General features: G+C 47.2%; 2 protein-coding genes across 8 annotated transcripts in view; one reads left to right on the top strand and one right to left on the bottom strand.

Annotated features, from left to right (window-relative positions):
* Positions 1 to 17,158, top strand: part of MTA3 (metastasis associated 1 family member 3) — a 201,617-nt gene extending 184,459 nt beyond the window's left edge. For 5 of the 7 annotated variants that reach the window (XM_049870631.1, XM_049870629.1, XM_049870630.1 and 2 more), the window contains exon 17: positions 666 to 6,146. In XM_049870631.1, coding sequence (XP_049726588.1) covers positions 666 to 2,224 — 1,559 coding nt within the window. In that variant the 3' untranslated portion in view covers positions 2,225 to 6,146. Of the gene's footprint in view, positions 1 to 665; positions 6,147 to 13,569 lie in introns of those variants that run through there. The other 2 variants (XM_049870635.1, XM_049870633.1) reach the window with 2 other exon arrangements.
* Positions 17,159 to 21,184: 4,026 nt separating this feature from the next.
* Positions 21,185 to 22,624, bottom strand: OXER1 (oxoeicosanoid receptor 1). The gene has a single exon (XM_049870636.1). The coding sequence runs from the start codon at positions 22,620 to 22,622 to the stop codon at positions 21,546 to 21,548; it is 1,077 nt and encodes a 358-aa protein (XP_049726593.1). The 5' UTR covers positions 22,623 to 22,624; the 3' UTR covers positions 21,185 to 21,545.
* Between the last annotated feature and the right edge of the window lie 1,633 nt (positions 22,625 to 24,257).

Below are 24,257 nucleotides of genomic sequence, written 5' to 3'. Positions count from 1 at the left end.
CATCCATGTGTTTGGAGGAAGGTAAGAGATAGTACAGTAAAACCTGTGAAAGCCAGAACCTGTGTAAGGTGGAAATCTGTCAGAGAAGGAAAACTCAAATATTTTCCACTAAAATGAATGCTAGAGAAGTGGTAAGACTACATGCACCTTGTCGAAGGTGGAAAACTCGCAAGACCCAGAAAAATAAGGCAGTCCCGTCGAGTTCCGGCTCTCACAGGTTTCACTGTAATAAATTTCTTTATTTTCATTAAAATCTAGCAAAGCACACTTTTTTCCATTGCCTTGAGAGGCTTTACTCTTCTCCTTCTCCTTAATTTTAGTTTTTGCTTTAGCTATTTATAATTTTGATACACATTACTAAGTTTTCAAAATCCACTTCTCATTTCCTTTAAATTCTTTCCTTCAACATTTCTTGTTTTGCCCCAAAAATAGAGAAGCATTTCCTCACTTAACACATTCAGTGTGTGTACAAAAGCAAAAACATTCTTCTCACCTGGTTTTTTTTCCTTAAATATTTTACTGAAGTGTACTAACTTTACTATATAATGATGTTGATAGTTTTCATTTTTTTCTTTCTGAGATATTCACATTTTCAAGAAGATCATAAATTCCTTAATTTTTATAAGAACTTATGTCCTTTTTTGTTTCCTTTTTTTTAAAAAAAGCTTATTCCTTCACAGCCATGGACAAAAGAGTGAGAAATTTATCTCTGAAAGAAAAGTTCGATGTTGTCAAAATGATAACCGAAGAGAAGAAGACCGTCAAGGACGCTGTAATTAAGTTCAAGTGTGGCAAGACACAAATTTACTCGATTATGAAAGAAAAGGATAAAATAATTGAAAAATACATGAGCAGCACCAATGTAAATGTCAAAAAAGGAAGGGATGGAAATTATGCAGAAATCAACAAATCTGTTTTTGAGTGGTTTCTTCAAGCCTCTGCCAAAAATGTTCCGATTTCAGGACCCATCCTGCAAGCAAAGGCGAAGGAGACAGCGAAACTTTTAAAAGTTGATGGGTTCTCAGCATCCAACGGGTGGCTTCAGAGCTTCAAAAAAAACCATGGAATCACTTGCAGTGTAGCTTGTGGGGAGTCAAATGAGGTTGATGAAGACATTGTTCAAAACTGGTTCACAAAATTAAAAGAGATCATAAAGGGATATGATCCTAAAGACATTGCCAATGCCGATGAGACTGCTCTGTTCTACAGAGCGATGCCTAACAGGACGCTGAAGATGAAGGGGGAGAAATGCTCCAGGGGTAGGTTTTCAAAAGAGCGGCTTACCGTCCTCTTGACCACATTTGCAGATGGGACATTTGAGAAGCCATGGGTAATTGGAAAGAGTGAGAAACCACGGTGCTTCAAGAACATCAAAATTAATCAGCTTTCAGTAGAATGGAAATGGAACAAAAAAGCATGGATGACAGGAGCAATTTATGAAGAGTTTTTAAATAAACTCAACAATAGCATGAAAACACAAAATCGAAGCATTCTTTTGTTTGTTGACAATGCTATTTGTCATCGGTCACTGCCCCTGTCCAATATTAAATTAATTTTTTTCCCACCATCCACGACATCGGTCCTACAACCTCTGGATAATGGCATTATCCAAAATATTAAAGTAAACTACAGGAAGCTCTTGCTTCAAAAAGTGATTGCCAACATCGAGATGTGCAAGATGGCATCGGAAATTTCAGGGAAAATTGATGTCCTTGATGCAATTTCATTTCTTAAGCGGTCGATCAAAATGATTAAGGAAGAAACCATAAGAAAATGCTTTAAGAACTGTGGTTTCTTATTTGGCAGCAGTGACAGTATACAGAATGAAACAGTTATTGAGCCAGATAACATCATGCAGATTCAGGATGCAATAAATGACATTTACAGCGGTGTTTCAGAAAATAGGGTCAGTGCCGCGTCTTACATTGACATTGACAAAGAAATTGCCACAGAAATGGATGAGATAAACCTGCAAGAAATTGTGGACTCACAATCTAAAGATGATGATGATGAAGATGAAGAAGACCTACCATTAGAAGAGCCTGAGCCTTTAAGTCAAACTCAAGTTCTTAGCTATGTGAAGGCTTTGAAGGAATTTGGAAAAGTTAAAGGAGACCAAGAGTTTGTGGATAAGGCCACAGACTTAGAAATTTGTTTCAATAATTTCATCAAAAAGCCAAAACAGACTAAACAGTTGACATTAGATGTTTTCATTAAAAAGTGACTTTTACCCATACCTTTGTTGGAATAGTATATGAACATATCTGTATATAATTTTTGAATAAACATACAAATCATAAAATATGGTGTAGTTTCTTTTCCAGTCCTATAAAATCAAAAAGAAACACTTCCTGGGTGTTTGTGAGGTAGGATTCTTAAAGACTGCGCCCTGTCAAAGGCAGAAAACTTGCGAGACCTGGAAAAACAAGGCAGTCCCATTGCGTTCCGGCTCTCACAGGTTTCACTGTGTGTGTATGTGTATGTATATATACATATATAGAGATTATATATTTATTCTTTATGGTAAAAAGACTGTCGTGATTGATATCGTTGGAATAGCAGGTTCTTCCACTCATGCCCCACCCAGGCCCCAGTCCTAGCCCTGATTTGCAGCTCCTGTTGCTCTTTTGTCAGTATCAGGTACCTGTTCCCTTGGGATTTCTAAAAACTGCCACCTTGTGGTGTTCCCTCTCTAGAGCTGCTTTATCTCATTTCCCTCTGAATGAATGCTACTGCAGAAGTCATTTCTTCTCTGCTCTGAACAGGAGGAATCCCCAGGGTTATGTTGACTGAGACCTTCAGCCTTGTTGGGGAAAAAATGCTTGTCTCATTTTCTGAAGAGACCTAGCTGTTACAACCCTTTTTTTTTCTTTAATACCCACTCATCTTTGTTCTCCTGTCATGGTATGGGCGGGAAGGCTGGTGACATTCCAGGCACTATACCAACTCCCATATGCATTATCTTATCTAATTCTAACAATAGCCAGTCCTGGGAGATCAGAGAATTGAGCTGTTTTGCATACCATTGTATCTCTGTTGCTGATCACAGGGCCTGGCACTTAGTAGGTACTCAGTAAATGTTAATTGGGTAAATGAAAGTGAGAAAAATGAGACCTAGAGAGGTGAAATATTTTTCCAAAATTACTAGATATGAAGTAGCAGAATTGGGACTGCAACGCAGGTGCGATCAATGTCTTTTAATCACAATTATAAATGAAACTGTAGCTTTCAAACATGCTGTATTAGTAAGGTTCTAGTCAGCAAAAAAAGGAGTCCTGGCTGCTAACAGAAAGGTCAGCAATGTGAACCCACCAGCTGTTCCACTGGAGAAAGATGTGGCAGTGTGCTTCTGTAAAGATTTACAGCCTTGGAAACCCTGTGGGTTCTACTCTGTCCTATAGATAGCTATGAGTCAGAATCAACTCGACGGCAGTGGGTTTGGTTTGGTTAGTCAGCAAAATAGATATTACAGGAATTATCTTAACAGAATTTGATATAAGAAATTAATATGACAGATATTGGATAGAATAGGTAAATGGCAAATATGGGGCTTGAGTGGGGGGCACAGGAAGCAGCCCCATCCCTGGGATTGAGAGAGCAAAAGGAAGACATTGGGGCTATTACGACCTAGAAGCTCAAGGAGGACCCTGAGAAGCTGGAATTACTGTGGAGAAAGTGTTACCTTCCTCTTGGTGCTGGCATCTGTCAGGAGGTGTGATGAGGCTGGTCTGGGAATATGAAATAAAGCTGGCCACTGGAACCAACTGCAGCTGCTACTTGGGGGAACCCTGACAGGAACAGGAAGGACCAAGTCCTTTCTCCTGCCTCCATGCTGCCTCTGTCGCCCCCTCCTGGTCAATTCCAACAGGAAGTCAGATAGCAAAGGAGAAGTGTATCTGCAGAGCCCCAGCTCTAGAATTGGGAAACTGAGTTTAGAAGGATGGGTGTGGAGGTGAAAGGCAAGAGTGTAATGGAAACACACTTTTTTTTAGAAAAGGTCCCCCACTTTTATTGCTGGTAAACCTTTTCCATGGGATAGTGGTTTTGTGTCTTACTTCCTCAGGAAATAGGATCCTAACTAACCTGAATTTCCAAAATGAGCAGAAGGTACTGGGGAAAAAATGTTAGGCTAAGAGTGGGGTATTCATGGGATAGTTAATACCATCCTATACTGAAATTGATAGATACAAACTCATGGGAAAGCGCTGCCCTGAGTGATCCAATAATCAATTAGCACTGCAACTTAATTATCAGCGTGTCAGACAGATGAGCACACCAAACAGGATATTGATGGATGGAACTAATTGAACTGGAAATAAAACCTGGCTCTACTGAAATATTCAGGTCTCTCAGTGTTAGGACTTGTGGTACTTTTTCAGTGGCTTCCTTCATTTACCCTCCACCTTTGCATTTCAGGTTCTAGACGAAGGAAAAAGAGTCTGGGTTTCTCCTGGCAGAAGGAGTTTTGGGTGGTTGATCTGATGAATAACTTCTTACTGCCATCCTGAATGTCACTATCATTCACCTGGCCCCGGGCCCCTGGCATCTGCAGGCCCTTTAAAGGTACCCTGTGGACTGGTGACAGGGGTTAGCACTCTGTATGTATGCTCTGGTAAACTAGCCACTGCACTGGGCCACACACAGCCCTCTGGGACCACCCCAGTTGAATTAAACCCAGAAGACCAAATCTGCATAGCTGTGAATCCTCAGTGAAAGGAGTTGGTAATGATGGGAACCACAAAGGTTCAAAATTGTGCAGTGCGTTATCAGTCTCCTTATACTTTTGTCTTTCCCCTCAGGCTGTTTGTTGGTTCAGTGGTGTGCCAAGCATGGTGGTTTCCAAACCCTGTCTTCTCCATTTGTGACTTACGGATGCATTGGTGACATTTTTATTGCCAGCAGACTATCACGTCTGGCCTACTTGGTTAACTCCAGGGGCTGTGAGTATGGAAGGCCCTGGAGCCTGCAGAGATAGAAGGAGTATGACTAGAAAACCTTTCCGTGTCTGAAAGCCCATAAGAGAGGCAGCAGGGGAGATAGGATTTATCTCTGCTATGGAAGAAAGAACATTAGTGTTCCAGTCAGATGGATGCATTGCTGGCTTCTCCTGTTACTGCCTGTCTGGCTTCGGATGAAATCACTCGGCTTCTGTGATTTCGTTCGCCTTCCAGAGTTGTTACAATGATTAAGTTTTTGTCATGTACCTTATATCACTTGATTTTCCAAATTCTTTATGAGGTAGGTGTTATTTTCTGCATTTTAGTAATGAGAAACCTAAAGCTAGCAAGTAGCAGCGGTGGGTTTTAAACTCCAAATCAAGTGTTTCTTCCAGCAGATGAAAAGACCCGGATTTCTGTGTTGAGTGCAGCCTGTACATAGGAGGTGCTTGTGTTTTCTGTGTATAGGAGATGGGTGTGTGTTTGTAAGTGTAGAGAGGAATGTAGTGGGTGTTTTTGTTTGCTCAGACTCCAGAGTATAAGCCATCATTGTCTAATATAAGTTTAATGAGCTCACCCTTCTCCTCCATTTTCTGCCTCTGTGGAGCTCCCCTGCCTGTATCATAAATCAAATCAAACCAAACCCATTGCCGTTGAGTCGATTCCGACTCATAGCAACCCTAGAGGGCAGAGTAGAACTGCCCCATAGGGTTCCCAAGGCTATAATTTTTAATGGAAGCAGACTGCCACATCTTTCTCCTGTGGAGTGCCTGTGGGTATGGAGTAGCTGTGGGTTCGAACTGCCAACCTTTTGGTTAGCAGCCGAGTGCTTAACTGCTGCACCATCAGGGATCCTTGCCAATATCATACTCCCCCCCCCGCCCTTCTCTGAATCTTGGGGCACAGAAGCTGTACTAGTGTCAGGGAGAAGGGAGAGACAAGAAAGAAGAGAAAATTCACAGAATCATCTAGAGGTGAAATGTGTTTTAAATTATATATTATTCCCAGCATAGTCTCTGACTTGTAGTAGGTTCCATTCCCTCCTTAAAGAATAAACCAGTTGCCGTTGAGTTGACTCTGACCCGTGGTGACCCCCATAGGATTTCAGTGGCTGATTTTTCAGAAGTAGATCACCAGTCTTTTCTTCCAAGGCACCTCTGGGTGGTCTCGAACCTCCAACCTTTTGATTAGCAGCCAACCTTTTGATTAGCAAATAGTTATTATTAAAGTTCTGTTTTGAAAATTAAGATATCAACCAAAGTCTTTTTAGTCATATGTGAATTGTATATAAATTAAATGCTAGTAGCTTCCTTATAACTACATTTATTTCTCAAGAACAATTCTTAAAAAGTAACTCATGGGTTTCCTTGAAGGTAAACAGGTGTGTTCCAGTGTATGTTTGCACAGTATCAGGGCCCGGCGTCTATAAAGACGGGAAATAGGTTTGTAGAGAGGGCTGGCGTAGCTTCCTGTCGGCTCCTGTAATTAAGACCCTATAGCAAGAGAGGATGGACTATCATATAATCGTGAGCGAGCGGAATCTTTATTTCAGAGTGAATGCTATGTCAAAAGGAACTCCCAAGAGAAGAGGAGAGATAGGCTGTACAGCCGCTTATCCTCCCACAGCCCCCTCAGAAGACGCCGGTGGTTCCCCCCTCAGTGTTAGATACTCATGATTTGTCAGCCAGCAGATCTTCCATCCGCTGTACAGGGACGGGGGTTGCCTGCTATGCCTCAGTCTTCATCAGACGGGGACCTTGATAAAAGCTTCTGTTGTATAATAATACAGACTGAGGGAGCATCAAGGTGCTCTTAACCATTTTCCAAGATGACACAGCTTTTGTCCCCAGGGTACTAAAACAGGACTTGGTAAGTCAGGGAAACCAGCTCAACAGACCCCGAAGAGGTGAGTTTTCAGGGGGACAGAGTCAGAGCATCTGAGCCAAGGAAACTGATGAATCATACAATAAACCCCTTTGTAATCTACTCTGCTCTGGTTTATTTCCCCTGGGGTATGTGAATACACTGTAGATCTGGTTATTTTTCTTATTCGTTTGAGTAGAATCTCATTCATTGGGTAGGATCATTTCTCTGACTTTTATCTAATGTGGATGCCTCTGTATGTACACGGTCATGATCTGGGGTGTGAAGACTGTCCTTCTGATGACTTGTTTTTGAAATCAACAACTTCAATTGTTGGCATTCCGACCCTGGGAAGTGGTGGTTGGTTAATTGTATCGTATCAGTGAGCAGGCTCTGGGCCTGCATCTGCTGTCCTCACAAATCCCAATAAAAATAGACTGCCAGGAACAGCTGAGGGTAGTCCTAGGGATGCTTAGGCCCAGGCTGCCTTCTGTTGAAATTTTGATGCCATTTCAAAAGAGTAGGATTTTTTTGTTTTTTGACTCTTCTTAAACATTGCTATGGAAGAACATCACATGCCCCTAGACTCACCTCTTGTCTCCTTGTCTCAAGGTGTAGTGTTATAACTTGGTTAAATATATAAAAGCACCTTCTATTTTTTTATTACTTTATAATGGGCCGTTACGGCTCCGAGCTTTATTGAATGTGAAGCAATATACCAGAGTACCTAACATGTCTAGGGGGTTTCAGAACTATTGAAACATTATCTGAAGGCATTGGGTATTATTTCTGAGCCCGTGACGCCATGGAGGTGGAGGTTGTAGACAAATACAAACCCAAATGCCTTAGGTGTAAATAATCAACAACTTGGTGTTTTGGAATATTCTGGAAGGACGACAAATTGGCCACCCCTGGGACCATTCCTGGGTTTACTAATACTACAGGTGTTTTTTGGTTTTTTGTTTTTTCTTCCCCAGAGAATACTGCTGTTCTTTCCCCCAAGGGAAGTACTAATGTGTAAGCCTGTAAGAGGTCTAGACTTGATAACCCTCTCAGCAATATGGAAGTCCTAGAAGAGTGACAAAAATCCATGGTAATTACTCCAGGGTCCTCAGCTGTGAGGGCCAGCTCAGGCCTCCTCAGTACATGGCTAAGTTTACCTGCAGGAGTCATTGCAGGAACCCTTTTAACTATCCTGTCCCCTACTTCAGTGACATGGTGGTGGGGGGAGCTGGATCTCTGAGAAAGAAAGTGGGTCTGTCACTTGAGAGCTGGGTTTTTTTGTTTGTTTGTTTCCTTTGGTGGGGGGTGAAGGAGGGTAGATGTTTGGGAAAGGGAAGGGAAAAAGACAGCAGAGGGAGGGGTTAGGTCCCTGAGAAACAACTCTTTCTTGGAAGACGTTTGACTCATTTTTCAAAAAAGCAGGCACAAATGTCAGAAAGCCCCTGGGACATCAGTTTTGGATCTTGATGTTCTGGGAAAGTAAAGACCCACCCCAGAAATCGATTGTTTTGTGCATCCCCCAAGCAATCTCTTTGGGTCCCAGTGAGGAAATGAGGAGAAGCCTTCAGAATCTACAGAGCCCTCAGGCCAATGGAAATAAAAAGATTTGTCAGTCTGGTTGATTTTAGGACCCCCAATGGGTTCATTTTAAGCTTCCCAACCTTGCTCACTGCTATTTTCTTTCCTGTTTCCCTTCCAGATGACGGAACACTAAGCTCAGAAAGCATCTGAGTTATAATTTATGCATTTTCTTCCCTCCACCAAATATTTATTTTTATCAGCAACAATTTACATATAAATATGAAAAATGATTAATAGAAACTTGAGGGTAGAGAAGATATCTAAGAAGACTCTTTTCATGATAGCCTGATTTCAGCTTCCCTGAGTGTTTACAGGAACCCTCTCTGGGATGGTCAGTGAGCAAGACCAACCTTGAGTCCTGGGGAGCATGGGGCTAACCACACTGACAGCTTCTGACTTTGGGTATTGGGCAAGTAGAATAATCGTCGAGATATTGAATACTGGACTTCCTGGACTGGTCCTCTGATTTTCTTTTTCTCCAGTGTCATAATTGTGCCTTTTTGTTCAATTTCTGGGAGGTTGTCTCAGCTTTATCTTCCAACCTTTTGTGACTGTGGATTTGTCTATTTCTCTCTTTAGTTCTGTTAATTTTAGCTTCATTTTGAAATTTTGTTATCATTATGAGATGGTGCTCCCTATCTCTGCAAATACTCCTTGTCTTAAAGTCCACTTTGTCTTATATTAATATGGCCATACAAGTTTTCTTTTTTATTGTTGTTGTTCTTATAGCGTTTTTAATACAGGATTTTTTCTCCTAGTTTTGTTAAGCTTGAAATAGGATGATTCTTACAGTGTTTCTAAAGTCAGCATGTTTTGTTCCATCACCAATTTTAAAAACCCTATAAAGCCTTTTTGATTATCATTTCTTTTTTTTATTATTATCATTTCTTTTTTTTTTTATTAATAGCTTTAGTAAAGTGTAATTGGCATTTAGTAGGAGCTCTGCTGGCACAGTGGTTAAGAGTTCAGGCTGCTAACCAAAAGGTCAGCAGTTCAAATCCACCAGCTGCTCCTTAGAAATCCTGTGAGGCAGTTCTGCTCTGTCCTATAGGGTTGCTATGAGTTGGAATCAACTCAATGGCAATGGATTTAGGGTTTGTACATACTGAAAATGTATGACTGGTCAGCTTTGTACGTGTGTATATCCAGGAAACCATCACCACAGTCAAGATAATAAATGTATTCATCACCCCCAAAGTTTTCTTGTACCCCTTTATAGTCCCTACCATACTTTTCCTTGTCTCCCCCACCTCATTCCTAGGCAACCACTGATCTGTTTTCCATCACCATAGATTAGTTTACATTTTCTATAACTTTATATAAATGGAGTCATAGAGTGTAAACTCTCTGCCATTCGAATGATTTCTAGAGGTCAATATTCAAGTTTACTGAGTCTTTCGTAGTATCCAATCTATTTGCTCTTTGGTGGTGCAGTGGTTAACAGCTCGACTGCTAACCAAAAGGTCAGCAGCTCAAGTCACTAAAAGCCACTCCTTAAAAACCATATGGGGCAGTTGTACTCTGCCTTATAAGGCTCCTGTGAGTCTGAATCGACTCGACAGAAAGAAGTAATCTGCTATTGATCCCATTCAACAAATTTATTTAAAGATTTCATATTTTTCAGTTTTAGGATTCCATTTGGTTCCTCCATGTTTCTTCTAAAATACAACATATTATCACTCACTGTATCCGTCTTTTCCTGTATCTTTAACGTATTTATAGTAATTCTTTTAAGTCTGTATCTGCTGCTTCTAACATCTGGGTCTTCAATCTTCTTTTACTGTCTGTTTTTGCTCTTGATTACGGGTCACATTTCCCTGTTTCCTCTGTCTAATAATTTTTTGTTGAGTACTAGTCACTGTTGATAATAAGTTATAGAGACCCTGAGTTTTATCACTTTTCTCTGAAGAGTGTTTTTTGTTCTAAAGGCAGTTAAATTACTGGCAGATTACCTCAATTCTGTGGAGACTTGGTTTAAGGGTTTATAAGGACTGGTCTGTTTCAGTTTGTTCTTAGTCCCAAGGCATAGCACTTAGTCCTGGGACATGGTCCTTACTCCTAAGGCATAGTGCTTCTGGAATTCCAGTGGAAAGATAAGGTGTTTATACTAAGGCTCTGTAACTTGGCAGAACTTGAACTTTGAATTCTGCCTTCCCAGCGTTGGACAGCCACTGAAGTCTCTGCCCTGTTCTTTCAGCCTTCCAGGAACTAACGTTTTCCACTGGGCTCCTTGGAGTCTTACACTGCATGTGGAGTTCAGAAATCAGCTGATGATTTGAGGGGGAATTTGTATGTAGATTTGGGGCCTCTCTCCCTTTTGTGTCTTCTTCCTTTGCAGGATCTTCCCTCTGAATTTCCAGGTGCTCTGGCAGCCTCTAACTCTGACCTGTGCCTCCTCAGCCCAATTGGACACCAGCTTTCTGCTTGAGCTCTATTCCCCTTGCCCTGAATGGAGTGTTGTGGTGGATTAATTACTTTTGTGTGTGGCATTTATAGCCGTGGTCTTGTAACTCCCACCCAAGTGATTGTGTGATAGGATCATTGTGGCTTACCACAGTAACAACCTACCTACTTGAGCAGGTAAGTTTCGAACAAGTCAAGGAAAGCACATATTAACATGGCTGGTCAGAAACTTTGGGAACTAACTACTATAAATGGCTTTCTGGAGGGCAGTTTAATTCCATAGGAGTTAGGACAAACAGGTGAGTGACATAGCCCCTCATGCCTCCAACCAAGAAAAGAGAGAGAGAGATACTTCTGAGAGGTTTTGACATATCCCCAACACCAAGCCCATCGCTGCCAAGTCGATTCCAACTCACAGTGACCCCATGGGACAGAGTAGAGCTGCCCCATAGGGTTTCCGGGGAGTGGCTGGTGGATTCAAACTGCCAAGCTTTTGGTTAGCAGCCAAATACTTAACCACCGCACCACCAGGGCCCTTTTGACACATAGGCATCCCTTAATTCAGACACTGAAGAGTATGCTGTCTTTGGTGGCTTCCTGGGCCACTGTGTCCGCAGAACACTGGGTTGGGTGTTGAATGGTCCTGACGGTGGCAGCTTGGTGTAGTAGGAACAATTCCACCAAAATTAAGAAGATCTGGGTTCAAATCCCGACTTCTCAACTTAGTCTTTTACCTTAAGCAAGTTCCTAGCCTTTCTGGACCACAAGGTTCTGGTGAAGGTTAAATGACATGTAACCCGCAGTAGGTTCAGTAAAGCAGAGGTTAGCTGGATCACAGGTAGTCCCGACATACAATGAGGTTCCATTCTGATGACTCCGTCGTAAGTGGGTTCTGACGTAAGTCGAATACCTGTTTGTCTTTTTTTTGGTTTTCATTATTATTGTGTTTTATCGTCAGTATCTTTATAAATTCGATCTTTATTTGCCTTTGAACATCTGCCAGTGAACCTCTGAGAATGATAACGTCGGCAAATTACGTGCTGTAACATTATATATTGTACACATTACTAAAGATAATTTTAAAAAAGACAGTCGTAAGTGTGGTTCGTCATTAACTCAAATATGTCGTAAATTGGGGGCTACCTGTACTAAATTGAATTTATCTCAGTTTCTCTCTAACACATTTGTTGAGCATCTGCAGGTATCAGGCTATGTGCGTTATATATCCGATATTCATTAAATGAAGGCACAGCCCTACTCCATCTGCAGGACTGTCTTCAGGGTGGGTGGAGGCTGCGGGGGCGAGTGTCACTGTTTCCTCTTCCGGTTACAGAGTGGCCTGCGTGGCAAAGAGTGGGAGGGCAGATCTGAGTGGCAGTCCTGCCTCTCTGGGCACCAGCCTTGGCCAGGGTATCTTGTCCCATCCCAGGAAACAGCCCCCGCTGCCCACCTAGCCACTTCCTAATAACCAAGTAAAAGGCTTCACAACCTACTGAGTAATACAAGATGGAAGTGATACGGCTTGCAGGCCACTTCTGCTTTTCATTTGCTCATTTCTGTTTAGAGTCTCTACGTGCCCAGTTCTAGGGCAGGAGAGTTGAAGGTCTTTGAGGAAGTGGAGGAGGTAGAGATGAGGGGCGTAGGAACGGTTCTCACTGATGTGAGTGGCTGATACTGTGGGCATTTGAGTTTGGGAGGTTCAGCCCTCCACTACAGAAAAATGTGTTCATAGCAGGGCTTCGAACCGCTTTGTTGCGGTTAGAACCCCTGCTGAGAATTCGCATTTCTAACGCTGCTGGTTAGGGACCAATGCTGAGAACCACCAGTAGAGCAGTGGTTCTCAAACTTTATCAGACATAAGAATCACCCGGGGAGCTTGTTAAACTGTAGCTTCTGATTCAATGTATCTGGGGTGGAGATGCAAATTCTTAGCAGGGGTTCTAACCAGAGTGAACCGGTTCGAAGCCCTGGCTCACAGCCTCTGTGTGCCCACATCCTTATGAGTAACTGTGATTATCACAGACAAGGTCATGCCTTCTCGGCGCTCATCGTGTTCCCGGTCCCTTAGTACCCGGTGGGAGAAGTTCCCTGATACCTGCTTAACAAGCCCGCGGGCACTTAATGTGAGAAGCCTGCTTTCGCATACACAGCTTTTAAGATACTTCAGTATCATTCATATATTTTCTTGGCCTCAGTTAAACTTTCCCTTTAGCCTAGCCTTAAGTTGCATCCTGTGCTTTTTTACTTGAGATAATGCCCTACCTTCTTTCCCTGAAGGTTGTGATATTGGTGGGAGGGCCAGTCCCATCCTTCCTCTCATCTTCCCTCCAACGTGTTGTTGTTAGTTGCTGTTGGGCCAGCTGCAGCTTGTGGTGACCCCCACGTACAACAGAATGAAACAGTGCCCAGCTCTGCTCCATCTTCCCCAGTGTTGGCATGCACAAATCGATGGTTGGCACCACTGTGTATTTTGAGTGCCTTTCAACCTGGAGGACTTGTCTTCCAGTACTACATGGAACAGTGTTCTGTCGTGATCATAGGGTTTTCACTGGCCGATTTTCAGGAGCAGATCACTAGGCCTTTCTTCCTAGTCTTAGTGTGGAAGCTCTACTGAAACTTGTCCACGATGGGGGACCCTGCTGGTATTTGAAATACTGATGGCCTAGCTTCCAGTATCACAGCAACACGCAAGCCACCACAGTGCGGCAGACTGACAGACAGGTGGTAGCCCCTCCAACTTAGGAACTCTTTTAACCTTGACCCTGTTTCTTCCCTTTTCCAGAACTCACGTGCTGTGTGTCAGACTGAGCTGTCCCTGTTCTATCCTATAATCCAAGACTTGCTACACTGTCCTGCTGACGTTCACAGCTGTGCCTGGGAAGGAGGCAGCCCCATTCCTGGTATATTTCGGTGGGAGACCTCCACGTGCACCCCATGGAGACTCGATGGGGCAGGGGAAGAAACTGTAGGATGCACGTTCCAAAAGCCGCGCCTCCACGTGTGAATCAGTGTCCCCTTGCTTTCCTCTCAGAGACCTCACTGTCCCAGAGTGGGACATGCTTGAGAACTGAGGGGAGGAGGGAGCCGCTCGCCTCCTCCCTCCTCCAGCACCCCACCCTCCGGGAACAGCTGCTCCTGGGGCAGTGTGAGCTCAGAGCGCTGCTGCCCTGCATGCGTCAGCTCCGCTCTGTTTTAAGCTGTATAATTGTGTACAGGAGGGACATGGCGTCTTCTGAGTGGGTTTTTCTTAAGAAATGTGCCAGTGTTCATGCAGTTCATGGTATCATCCCTGTCCTTGCTATGTCCGTCACCTGGCCGTTCCTCAATAGGCTTCATCATTTTTTTGTGTTTTAAGGGGGAGATTTGGCTCTGCACCCCCAGCCTCGTCTTTGATCTCCCTCCCCCACCACTCCAAGGTGTCTGAGCCTGAGGTTCTGACAAAAGATAAGAAGGTGGTCTTTGGTAAGCCTGCAGACCCTTTCTATTCATCTGTATTTTGTTGCTGGAGACCCTAGAGTTCTGCTCGGTCCCAGACAGCTCCAGCAAGAGCAGGTGTGCGAACTTTGCCAAGCGTGTGTATCACTGTGACAAGCCGTTTGCTTATCGCTCTACTCTTTACAGCCAAACCAGCTGACCGGAACTGCAGCCGGATGGGGCCTACCTCAGGTCACAGATCACCTGGTTTTATTTTAAGCAGATAGAACCTGTTTGGCTGAGGAGGGGTGGGGCGAGGGAACTGTGAGTGCAGGTGTAAGTCTGTGTTTGTGACACTGTGAGACCCCACTTCTCCAGCCCAAACCCTTCTGTGAGCAAGTGCTCCGGGGTCCCAGGAGACCTGCCTGCTCCTGTGTCCACTGGCTTGGGCTCTCCCATCTGCCCTTGGCTCCAGCACTGGGTGGTATCACAGCTGGCTGCTCGGCTGCTCCGTGCACACAGCTGCAAGGGTAGGAATAACTCAGTGCCTGATTAGCTCCCAAGCAAATAGGTGTCTGGCCACTCCTCGCCCCTCCCCGTGGGCTGGATCCGACTGCAGGGCACAGGGTCACAGCACCATGAACACAACTGGAGTCAGGCCTCCAAGCCGTCTTAGGGGTCTGTAGCCGGAGGCAGCTGGGTGGCTGATATCAGGTGCCACATACACAGCCAGGAGTTGCAAGACAGGGTGGCTACAGTTGAACTAAACCCCTAGGGAGAGAGAGCTATCACTGAAGTGACAATGACACTCCAGGTGTCCATGTCCTCTGAGGCTGGAATGTGATGTGTGTTGGCTTAGGGCGATGCTCAGAACTTGAGCTGTCTTTCTCTCTTACCATTTTGCAGTCATCAAGGCTTCTCTTCTGAGGAGGAGTCAGTTCCCATCTTAGGATTCTGTGGGGGTGGCTGGGGGCATTCCCACCACTGCCAACTCTTCAAGCTATACTGGGTCTTGGCTTGGGCCCCTGAGGGTGGGGCCTGGCTGAGGCACTCAGTGAGATGGGTAGATGGGGCAGGCATCCCCACAGGGTTCCCATGGAAAGACCCCTCAGCAAAGACACCAGGAGAGGAAGCATCTTGCCCTCTGCATCGTATGTCACACGGTGTGCTTCTCCTCTAAAAAAAAGGACTTTTCTGGCTTTCTCTGGTGGCCCTGTCCTGGGTTTATTGTCTTGGGTTTATTCCCTTGCCTTTTCCTCTCCTAACCCCATTAAATGGTGACTGCTGATGATTGAAACAGCTGCCAGGGATGCTGCTGCCAGCTCATTGTCTCTGCCTTTTGGTAGAGGCCCCCTCCCCCAGGCCTAGGAGACTTGGAGATCAGGGCCGGGCCAGGCCTTCAGGAAGAATAGGGAGGCTGGCCCAGGCACACTTCACAATTAGTTCTGAGAAAAGTCCAGCTCGTTTTGAGCCACATGTGTCAAGAAGACTCGTCCTTCACCTTGTGAGTGAAAGCTTCTGGTTCCGCAGTCCCATCCTCCTACGAAGATGATGTTGACTAAGATTTTATGCTCTCACTTCATCTCTGAAAAGCCCCCTCACATTCTGACTGAATAGCGGTTGGAGAAAAGATGCCAAGAGCCTCTGTTACTTGCCTTTGCTGTTCTGAGCAGTTGGTGCTGAGAGGGTTTTCCAGCACCCTCTTTCTGAGACCGCAATGCCACCATTGCGTGTCAGTGGTAGGTCACTACCGTTCATGAGCATTTGGGGTGCATAGGCAGAGACACTGCACATCCCACAGCAGACCCGGGTGCTCTGGGAGGCACTGGCCTCCCTTGGGTGAGGACACATGCTCTCCAAGGCCCCTCCCTCTCCTGGGTCAGTGCCGGCCAGCCTGCTTTCCCACCGGTGGTACCAGGGAGGACAGGCGGGAAGGTGCTACTCAAACGTCTGAGTGTGCCTCTCACAATCTCGCTTTGTCCACAGCCCAGTTTCTTTTAGCCTTTGCATCAGTCCGGGTCCAACGAGGAAGAAACCACTCTTAAGAATTTAACACAGAGGGATCTTAATCCAGAGAATCACATAACTCAGGTGATGGAAGAGCTGAGAGGCCAACCAGGGAAGCAAGGGGCAACCCAGAGATGGGAAAGAACAGAAAGCAGCCACTGTGCCAGGGCTGGTGGGACCCAGGGAGGAGGCCGTGTTAGCAGAGCCCAGGGACCTCTGGGCAGAACCTGGAACCACAGAGGGCGTATCTGGTGGGAGCTGGGGCCCTGGAGGAGACATGGTCATTGTTGGAAACATTACCCGAGGCAGAGACGGGAGAAATAACCTGGTTTCTCCCTCCCTCTTGTCCTCCAGATTCCTGCTGGTGCCTCAAGTTAGCTAAACCCTGCTGGAAGCAGCTAACCTGGGGGTCTGGGTCAGGCAACCTATAGGGATCACCCCGCACTGCGACTCAGAACAGAGCAGGGGAGAGGTGAGGAGCCTGTCAGAGGGCAAGCGGGCCCAGGGTCAGTGTGGCCTTGATTTGCTCTATATCCATCCAATCTTGGGGTTTATGCCCCATGGCTGTCCTGCGGCTCCGGTGAGGGGAGATAGGAGCTGCCTCCTTGGGTTTTGTGTATTGTTTTGCTCTTGTCTAGAGGTGAAAGCGCTTTGGGGAGGGAAGGGAAAGCCTTTATTCTTAACAGTTTCCTTTGGGGGAGTTTACCCATTTAGAGCCCCACCCCTGCCATTCCCCACAGGAAAGCCATGTCCCAGTTTTCTGTCCACCCCACCCCCACCGCCACCACACGCTTTCTGGTTTCCCTGCCAGAGACACCAGCCCAGACCACACATAAGTGGTGATGAGTGTCTCCCCGGGGGAACTACTTCTGAGCGTGATATTGCAGTATAGACTGTCGTCTGTCAGTAGATGCTATCTACTAATCACTTTGTATCGTGTTTCCAATAAATTTCTGGAAGTTATGCCTGTTTTCTTGCTGTCCTTACTGGGTGCTGTGGCTGAACTGTGAGACCCACTGCCTGCACACCCCACCCTCAGCGACAGGTGGTCCACCCCTCCTGCATGTCTCTGAGGGACTTCAGGAGGTAATAGGCCAGGCCAGTGTTAGTCTGATGGTCTCTTCAGCTTTCTTCCCTTGTATCCCAAGACCTACTGTACCATTTTCCTAGTTTAAGGAGGTGACAGACCCTCTCGCCACCCAAGCACTGGATCCTTCCCTTGCTCCACCTCAGAGCCTTGGAGTAGTGTGTCCTGACCTGGGCCAGTACCTCAGTTTCCTCATCTGTAAAATGAGGTTGATGATATTATCTACCCCATAGAACTAAATAAGTTAGTATGTGTAAAAATGCTTAGAACGGGGCCAGGTATAGCTCTGTCATCGTCATCTTTCTCTCTCTCCTCTCCCTTCTCTTCCTACCACTATGTTTAAATCTCTCCATCCAGTCAACAAAACTACAGGACAATCAAACTACCAAAACAACTCCCCTATTACTTTGACCTGAAGCTATCGTCTTACCTCCCTTTACTGGCAAACTTGTTGAAAGAGGGGAGAGTTTTCTCCATTAGTTCAAATCTCATTAATAGTTCTCAATGCATTCTGCTACTCTGTGGCTTCCGTTCTGCCCCTGCCCTCACCCACTCACTGAAATCACTGTCGATAAAGTCACTAATGACCTCTTAATTGCCATAGCCAATACTCTATTTTTAGTCATCCTGGCTGAACTTCCTTGAGCACTTGATGCTGTGAGCATCACATTACTTTTCTTTTTTTCATTACGCTGACCCCGTAAGTCTCTACAAGAGCAATGCTGAGTGGCACTCAGGTATTACATGTATTTCTTCAGATCTTTTTACGAAGGTATGTTCAGATATAGCGGTAGCCACCTGTGTACTTCTTTCCATTTTCCTCCGTCTCAGAGGTAAGTACTCACTTTCATTTGGTGGTTTAACATCCCAAGGCACGCTTTTATACAGTGAATATATATGTAGGACTCCATAACCAATATAGAACATGTTTTGCAGATTATTAGATTTTATACAAATGACAACCTACCCCTTCTTGAAAACCTCTTTTTTTTTTGGTAGTACCAGACAAGTACCGTGTTAATTCAGGGTCTCTCTCGGAGGTGCCTGGCCAGATGGTGTCGGATACGCACCCTGCTTTTCAGATCAGCTTTCCTCAGCACGCAGTTAGGAAGCTCTGCTGAAGATGCTCTGTTCTTGCACAGTGTACTTTGCAGCCTGTCTTGGTGTTTTGTGTTTGGCTTTTACCTTGATGAAAGATGGCTTTATTCTATCTTGTTGTTATTGTTGTTTTGTTTTTAATGAGCAATCTCTTTACTTGGGCAAAGAGATTGCCATGACTTTTTTTTTTTTTAATGTTCTATCTTTTTTCTTGATCCATTTCTGATTTTCTTCCTACTTAAAGGGTTCTTCTGATCATTTCCCTGGCTCTTGCCTCTTACTTGCATGGCCTTTTAAAGACAGTTCCTGGGCCTCTTCACTCTCTCCGTGATGAGCATCCATTCCCATAACTGCAGCTGCCATTCATAAGGGGAAAATTCTGAACTCCTATCTCCAGCCCTAAATGTGCAATAGTACATATTTGCCTAGAGGCCCTCCAGCCTCCCCTACCCTGTCTAACACAGAAAGAGCTTTTTATCTTCTCCTCCAAACCTGTTCCAACACCTGTATCCTCAGTGTGTCACCATCCACCCCACCATTCACAGTCACCCCGTGCTTCTCCTTCTGACCCTTCGTGCTCTCTGCTGCTGCCTTTATTTAGGCCCTTGCTTGTAATATGGACAGTCTCCTAACCAGGTCATCTCCCACATCCCCTCCTCTCGCCAATCCTTCATCCACACTATTGCCCGACTAAAATCAAAATGCAAAGCTGAGTGTCTTAATCAACTTCCTAGACACCTTGTCTTAAGGCTCCTTGGCTTAGCATGGTGGCCCTTCACAGCCTGGGCCCAGCCTGCTTCTCCTGCCCTCTCTTAACTCTGCACCTCAGCGCCCTCTCTTGCCTTATTGAACTAGCCGTTCCCTGTACACCGAGTCTTCTCACAGCTCTGTGCTCTTATCCCTGCCCTTCCCTGTGCCAGGCATGTGTCTCCTCTGCTCCCCTCATCCTTCCAGACTCATCTGATCACCTCCCAGGCACCCCAGGCAGAGTTAACCCTTCTGACCCTCTGTCCCCTCTGTGGTGCAATACCAGCTCAAGTAACTTGTAACACTGGGGTACATGTGACCCCTTTGCAGGTCTGTCTCTCCCAGGCTTGTCTGGGAGTGGCTTAAGAGCAGGGTAGTAGCTACTGCCTTTGTAGCTCAGTGTCTAACACATGGTGGGTGCCCAGGAAACACTGGATACATCACCGACCACTGGTTCTTCAGCCCAGCCTGCCTGCTCGTCACCCTACACGGGAGTCTCTGGGAGTAACGTAAGGACACCATTTCATCTTCCCTCACGGTGGCAGGGGTTCTATTAGGAGAAAGAAGAGAGAAAACGGTAGGCACCGCCCAAAATTTGCACTGAATAGGTGCAGCCCGTCCCAGGGACTAAATGCTGTTTTGATCCAGAAGGTAGGAAATGGGGTCTTTACTCACCCTGCCTCCAACTTGCCTTAGACCACCAGGAGTGCTGTTCTCCCATCTGCAGAAAAAACTAGTTACTGTGGGGTTGCTCCTGGGCTTTTGCCTCCATTCTTGAGGGTTTTTACCATGTGGGTAAGCATCCCGAGAGGGCTGGACTAAGTGGATTAAACTCCAAAGGGGGTTGGGGAGAGGGGATTTGCTTCCCTTCATCAGACCCTGTACTGGATGCCAAGATCCAGTCCCAGCACCTTCTGTCTTCCCCAGCTGCGAGGGGTGTGTGTCGAGGGAGTGTTCATTCTTCTGAGGCCGCCCAGGCTAGGAACACAAAGGGCTTAAGGCGGTACATGTTTGGGGTTTTATGATATCTCAGTAGCTCTTTGGAAGTCTTGACAGCTATGCCCGTCTTCCCCGCACCTCCAAATTAAAGAAAGTTCTTTTTTTCCCAGAGTTGGGGTAGGAGAGGAAACCCTGGTGGTTAAGAGTTGGTCGTCTGGTAACCAAAAGGTCGGCAGTTTGAATCTCCCCGGCACTCCTTGGAAACCGTATGGGGCAGTTCTACTCTGTCCTATAGGGTCGCTATGAGTTGGAATCGATGGCAGTGGGTTTGGCTTATCTTTTTGGTTTAGGGGTAGGAGATGGGAGTAAAAAATTCAGACTGAGTCTGCACAGATTTTTTTAGAAATTTGTCTTAAGAGGAGTTACCAGCCAAAGAGTGACTTCTCCTATGGACAATAGGGCCACCCCTCCTATCCCAAAATGGACACATGCCAGATACACACCTTGTGCATGGGGGACCCAGGCCAGGGGATGGGTCAGCCCTATGGTCTCTAACACTGAAGAGAACAGAAGAGGGTTGAGGCAGGCAAGGTGGCTTTGATGCTGAGGGGGACTGTAGACCAGCTCTGGTGACTCCAGGGCCCCTGCCTTCACATGGGTCTGTTCTAGTGGGGCAGCACCACCGTGGCCACCACTACTACCATAGTTCGGGTTGGTACTTGGGGCTGATGAGGGCCATGGAAGGGAGCCCGAGCCAAACCACGAACCTGGCTGGATGGAGGAGATAGCCTCCAAGGCTGAAGATCCCCAAGTCTTCCCCTGGCACCTTGGGCAGGACCTCAGGGATTATAGAGTGGGGCCAGAGAGGAGCAGGGGCATCCCCAGGAAGGCAGCTCTGCGTTTAAGGGCACTCCAGGGCTTCCCAAGGGCTCCATGGAAGGACAGTGCCCTATGGGGAGGAGGCTGCTAAACAGTTCCCACTCCATCCCCAAAGGTCCCCTTTGCCTTCCGGTGCTCACCTGGAATCCTGCTGACACCAGTCCCAGACTGGACCAAGAGACATTGATTTCCTTTTCCTTACAACAGCTGAGACAGGATTGCATTTTCAAAAGGACATTTATTAGGACAAACTGGAGACCATCACAGAAAATACAGCTGTCCAATTTCTAAAGGCTGTTGCAGCTCTCACAGTAATCACGCCCTAGCTCCCAGGACTGGGCAGCTGTGCAGGCCTTTGATGAGTCCCCACAGCTCCCTGCCTGTCTCTTCTGGCATCACTCCTTCCTACCCCCTGGGAATCCTGGACACGCTGACCCCTTTGCAAGGCCAAGACCTTTTCTCTTCTGCCACCTTCCTGCTTCCTGCCACTGCTTCAGCCTGGCTCCTGGTCTGCAGATGCCCCTTTTCCAGTTAGTTGAGACACACGACACTGGCCACAGTCCAGGGAGTGACCTTCCCCTTCGCTGTCACATCTGCCTTTTTAGGGGCCGCTGGTGCCGGGTGGAGGGCAGGTAGGTGGTCTCGTCGCTGGAGGAGCCTTCCCAGCCACTGGTGAGGCCCAGCAGGGCACGCATCTGGCGGAGGAAGTTGGGGCTGGAGAAGCAGTAGAGCACGGGGTCCAGAACGCTGTTGAGGTAGGTGAAGGCCAAGGAGCCGTGGAAGAGCTGCGTGCAGATGTTGAGGGCATGGCAGGCATGCAGCCGGAAGGCCGCTATGGACATGATGCCAAAGAGGATGCTGGGCAGGAAGCAGATGGTGTAGACTGCCACCACCGTGGCCAGCACGCGCATGGCCCTCTGTGGGCCTGCCTGCCCCCCCAGGTTGCGGCGCCAAATGGTCTGCCAGATGCTCACAATGGTGAAGAGGATGAGCACCAGTGGCAGGAAGAACTCCAGCACAAACAGTGACTGGTGCCAGCGGAGTGAGGCCGAGGAGTTCTTGCCCAGCCGGTAGCTGAGGCAGGTGGTGTTGGAATTCATGGCCAGCAACATGTGCCCATTGAGGAGCAGGATGCCCCCCCAAAGCCCCCCGCACACCCAGGCGGCTGTCCCCACTGAGGCCCTGCTCAGCACATGGTGGGGCCACACCACCTTCATATAGCGGTTGAGCGCGATGGCCGTGAGGAAGACGATGCTGGCCGTGCGGTTGGTGGACATCATGAAGAGGTTGATTTGACAGGCAGTGGCCCCGAAGCGCCACATCTCTTGAAGCAAATAGTAGTCCACACGAAGGGGCAGGTTGACGATCAGGAGAAAGTCAGCAATGACCAGGCAGAGAAGCAACACCGTGTTGGATGTCCAGGGCCGTGTGTGGAAGCAGAAGATGAATAACGCCAGGCTGTTCCCCACCAGGCCCAGGATGAACTCCATGCTCAGTATGGGAGCCAGGAAGGCAGACACAGTGGGGGAAGGGGTCAGGGTGCAGCCCTCTACTTGTGACTCCAACTCAGTGGTGAAGGCAGAGGGAGAGAGGGAGGGAGGGAGAGAAGAGAAGGAAGACAGAGAGGAAGGGGGAACAGGCGAGCTCAGGTTATGCAAGCCCATGGGCTTCTCCTGTCAGGGCCTGAAGGAAGAAGTCTCCGGAGCCCTCCTACCCCTGTCTGAGTGCCCAGGGCAGAATGGAGGGCAGAGTGGACGAGCTCTCACTATCAACTGACCAGCCACAGTGACGCAACATCCTGGAGTTTTCATCAGCATCAAGCGTTCCTGTTTGCAGGCAAAGGGGAAGCCTGTGGTCCCCCTCCTCTGCCCTCCCCACCCTGGTGCTGAGGTGACCTCCACATGGGTCTCTGAGGCCAGCCTGGGGGTTGGGTCTGCACTGCTCTGACAGAGGGGAAGCAAGGCTGAGATAGAGGCCCTGACTGGGGAGGAAAGCTCCCTGGGGTGGGGGTGGGGGGCAGAGTATTTGTAGGCCTGAGTGCTCCCGCACTTAGACATGCCGGCCTGGAGGCAGGAGCTGCTCCTGGCAGTCGGTGGCTCTCTGGATTATGCAGACCTCCCTGGACACCCCTGCCCCCCCCATCATATATGCAGGCCATTGGCCATCTCCCTGCTCCCACCAGCTCATGCAGCAGACTAAGGATTCAGAGCCAACAGGACCTCAGGGCTTCGAGGGAACCAGGCCTATTTCTGCTCAACCACTGGGACCTAAGGATCCCTAGTGGTGCAATGGTTAAGCACTCTGCCACTAACCAAAAGTTGGGAGTTTGAACCCACCCAGTGGCTCTGAGGGAGAAAAGAGCTGGCAATCTGACCCCATAAAGATTACAGCCTAGGAAACCCTATGGGGTAGTTCTATTCTGTCTTGCAGGGTCACTATGAGTTGGAATTGACTGCACCCAACAAGGGGCCTATGTTCACAAGCCTGCTGTGTACTTCAGCCTTCACTCATTCCCAGATTACAGATGATTCCGAAGTCTGTGGTGGTCCCCAAGTCCATGTACATGAAGAAGTCCGTCCCACAGGCAGAGAACTTCCCTGTCAGGTTTTTATTGTTACTTCCCAGGGGACTGGAGGCTTCTCCCCCGGAAAACACCCCTAAGAGTCCTCGTGTTTCCCTGCCCACGCCCTCTCCATGGCTCCTTGTCCACCCCATTCCATACCCACCCAGCATGCATTGCAGAGCGGGGATGAAAGCCTGGAAGGGGCTCCAGACAAGTCACTAGTCCTGGTCTACCACTGGGTGGCGCTGTCATGAGCCCGTGCAGCCAGGCCTGTGGGCATAAATGAGGTTCCAGAGCTTTAGCCCCTCATGACCCGGGACAGCACAGCTGTGGTTCCAGTCTGGGCCTGATGTCATCCCCCCCTTCCATCACCAGTTGGTTGTGGTCTGCAGTGCCATGTGCTGCCAACTCTGCCCAGGCCTCCACGCTGCAGGCCCAGTGGCCCCTGGCCTCTCTCGCCCAGATCCTCCAGGCCCCTTCCCTGTCTTGGACTTCCAACTGGACAAAGCTGAGGGTACACAGGCAGCCTCCCCAGGAGAAGCAGGGTGGGGAGACCACCAACGTGAGCTGTCAGCAAAGACAGGTGAGGGTTGGAAACAGCTACCCGCTTTCCAAACCTCTCAAGTCTCAGCTGTAAAGTGGGGCAGTTCCACCTTCTGGAGAGTTGTATTAAATAAATTATGTTAAAGCTTCTAGTGGATTATGGGGCACAGAGCAGATGTTCAGAAAAATTCAA

The sequence above is a fragment of the Elephas maximus genome, chromosome 26 (genome assembly GCF_024166365.1).
Source record: "Elephas maximus indicus isolate mEleMax1 chromosome 26, mEleMax1 primary haplotype, whole genome shotgun sequence".
NCBI lineage: Eukaryota > Metazoa > Chordata > Mammalia > Proboscidea > Elephantidae > Elephas > Elephas maximus.
This window is presented reverse-complemented; position numbering and strand designations above follow the sequence as displayed.